The sequence below is a fragment of the Cryptomeria japonica genome, chromosome 2 (assembly GCF_030272615.1).
Source record: "Cryptomeria japonica chromosome 2, Sugi_1.0, whole genome shotgun sequence".
In the NCBI taxonomy this organism is placed as follows: Eukaryota; Viridiplantae; Streptophyta; class Pinopsida; order Cupressales; family Cupressaceae; genus Cryptomeria; species Cryptomeria japonica.
Window position 1 is genome coordinate 190,520,207 of NC_081406.1, and position 3,056 is coordinate 190,523,262.

A 3,056-nucleotide genomic window follows, 5' to 3' on the forward strand; every position below is an offset into this window, starting at 1 on the left:
GAATCCAACAAGTAATTTATTGTCTTCCTTGCGGGGAAGAAATATTATTCATTGGTGTAAGGCCTTGAAGGGCGGTTGAGGTCAGTATGATTTTGTTTCTATAGGCTTACGAAAATATTAGAATGCAGATATATGTCAATTCTGATTTTGGCTCTGTCTGTGCATAGATATATACAATTCACGGGTTCTTACGCAGAGGATCACACATAGTAGGACTCCAAACGAACACACGCCTCCCCACAATAGGAAAGTCTTCCCATAGCACTGTCTCCCCACGCACAGAAGCCGACCTCCTGCTTCTATTCCTTGTGTGGAAGAAGATTTATCATAAATCACTCCTGCAATTTCACCAAAAAGAATAGAACCCAGGGCAATGTTGGTTATAAGAATGTTGTGATTCACACCAAAATGCTCCAATCCAAAGAGCTCTGATGAAACAGGAATGGCTATGGTGGTGATTGCTCCTGATGAAAGTCCAACAATGGCAGTGCTCACATAAAGAACACCCATGCTCCTTGGATTAAGAAGAGCCATCATGAAGAATGCTACAGCCATGGGTACCATCCATATTCCTATCCATGCTGGTCGTGGTATAGGCCTCCAATCTTTAGTCAATCTCCATTGCTAAGTCACAGGAAAAATAACACACAAAGAACAATCATTACTACTGTGTAAAACATTAAACTTAACCATATATTGAGTTGAAAAGAGAAAAATCAAATTTTGGTAAAGAAAGAATTGTACCTGAATATAATCAGGAATGCCTGAAGCAATCCGCCCAAAAAATCCAAAGGAGGAGACAAGAGACACTAGAATCAGGTTTTTTGTGTACCCTAAAGACTGCAGAATCTGACCCAAGTTGTTAATATATACTAAACCCACTGTTCCTCCACAGAAATAGACAAAGTAATATAGCCAGAAGTCTAAGCTTGCTAAGAGGTCCATGATGCCATGTTCCTCCCCAAGTAATGGAACTGATTTCTTTTTAGCCTTCTTTTGGGTATCTATGTCTATAATTGTGTGGCTGTTTGTGGTTTCTGCTATAAGTTTAGAGTTCTTCTCTGATTTTTCTTCATCTGTACTCTTTGTCCCATTTCCTCCCTTTATTTCAAGAGATGTTCTTGGGCTTTTTCTTGGGCTTGAATTGTAATTGATTACTTTCTTAGTTTTAGTGGTATGGCCAAAGGCTGACTTTAGTGGTATGTAGAGAGGGACAAGCAGAAGCATAAACAAGACAGACATGTATATACCTTGGCCCTCGGTATTTCTCAGGGGTAAGAATTCATAAAGTATGGAACAAACTGCAGTGGTAATGGCAATCAGAGTGAACAGTATCATGTTTTTCTTGTCTACCTTTTCTTCTTCATTGGCCTTTTTTGACTCACAAACATGGAGGAGAATGGCTGAAATGATTGCAACTATACTAGGAACTAAAAAGTTCAATAGTAAGTATGATGATGATTGACCTTTACTCATAATTGAAGAAAAACAGGTGTAGATAACAGCACTGAGTCCTGAATAGCTTGTGCTTAAACCAGAAGCAATTCCTCTATTGCTGGGAAAATTTTCTATGGCGGCCCTGAAACTCACTGTGTTGAACCAGCAGATGCTATTGCCAGCTAGGAAACACAACATGTACACCTGGATAAATCACCCAAAATACCAAACATAAATCAATATCAGCATCCACTTAAAAATTTTCGAAATCAAACTAAACTCTTTCTTTAACTGAAATAGGTACTGTAAAGAACCAATATAACAAAGGCTTTGAATTATATAATTATGTTTGCAGAAAAGTATAGAAGGTCCATATCGGAACTGGACAAAAGTTTGACACTTTGCTGAAATTCTTTTCAAATCAACCCTAAGAAAAAAAAGGGTTTTATCTTCTTATTCTGAATTCTCTTTGACGTTGTTGATTTCCTGCATGTGTTGACGACTCTAACCTAACCTAGCAAAAGTTCTATGCCATTAAAATGTAAACAAATAATCTGACCAAAATCTTGTACTATGCTTTATCCAGTAACAATTGGGTTGAATTCATTATATTTGGGAAAAAAAATCATATATGAATGTTTCACAATAAACAGTAATCTGAGAAACCTTGAGCCCTATTCAAGAAAATATCATACATCTCATTCTTGTTTACTCTTACTAAGAGTTTGTGCAACCTGTACGATCAGGCTATCTAACGGATGATATAAACTCCGAGGCTCTTGGAAAACACAGCAGCCGTTAGATGGACTAATCTCTGGTGCCAACCTAGTCTCCAAACTTCAAAGTAAAATGAAGAAAACATAGAAAGACACAAGAAAAAATTTCTAAGAAAAGAGATGGAGCAAAAACCTGCCAAAACGCCAAAGGAGGAATAATTTGAGTCATCATGAGCCATTGAACACCATATCCCACAATTCCCAAGCTCATGGCAATGCCCAGCACAGCCCAAGTTGGGAGAAGCATGCAACCCACTCCAGAGACCCACCCCATGATCTTGCCAAGATCTGAGGCCACAGCCAAACTGTTAAGCTTGATTTGGTTAATGCCCATTACTTTCTTCAGATCAGAAGAGTAATCAGAAAATACTGAATTGGTGCCATTGATGGATTGTAGCCATACTGCTACAATGAAACAAATCCACCTTTTCATGGCCACTGCGTTGTAGCAGTGCTCACTTTTCTTCCCACCCATGGTGTTTTTGTTCACAAGAAACAATAAAAAAATCCAAAAGCTCTTGCCTCTATTAGACATCAGCCATAAGTCTTTTATAGGCAACAAACATGACAAAATTATTAATGGCGAGGAAAATCTTCTTGGGAGAGAGAGTTTTCAGTCCACTCAATATCAGGATTCAATTGTATGGTTTTGAATAATTCAATTAAGTCATATTTAACTCAATATGAATAATCTACTTTGATAAGTCTACATAATGCATAAAAGAATACAATTGAGTCAAATTTAAGTCCATATGAATAATCTACTTTGACAAATCTACATAATGCTTAAAAGAATTGCATACAGTGTATTTATCATACATCTTGCTTGATGTTTATAACTCA

The 3,056-nt window shown here is 37.3% G+C and overlaps 1 protein-coding gene across 1 annotated transcript; it reads right to left on the bottom strand.

Moving 5' to 3' along the window:
* On the bottom strand, positions 1-2,843 carry LOC131049152 (protein NUCLEAR FUSION DEFECTIVE 4). Its single transcript, XM_057983184.1, has 3 exons — positions 2,347-2,843; positions 745-1,641; positions 1-624 (listed from the first exon to the last, which is right to left on the bottom strand). Exons 1-3 carry the CDS (start codon positions 2,746-2,748, stop codon positions 136-138), a joined length of 1,788 nt encoding a protein of 595 aa, XP_057839167.1. The 5' UTR covers positions 2,749-2,843; the 3' UTR covers positions 1-135.
* Between the last annotated feature and the right edge of the window lie 213 nt (positions 2,844-3,056).

Excerpts from the sequence above, each read along its gene's own strand:
- LOC131049152 (XM_057983184.1), bottom strand. The coding sequence starts at position 2,748 with ATGTCTAATAGAGGCAAGAGCTTTTGGATTTTTTTATTGTTTCTTGTG. Across the intron at positions 1,642-2,346 it reads CTCCTTTGGCGTTTTGGCAG|GTGTACATGTTGTGTTTCCT; the intron begins GTTTTTGCTCCA and ends TGATTTATCCAG. Across the intron at positions 625-744 it reads GCATTCCTGATTATATTCAG|CAATGGAGATTGACTAAAGA; the intron begins GTACAATTCTTT and ends CCTGTGACTTAG.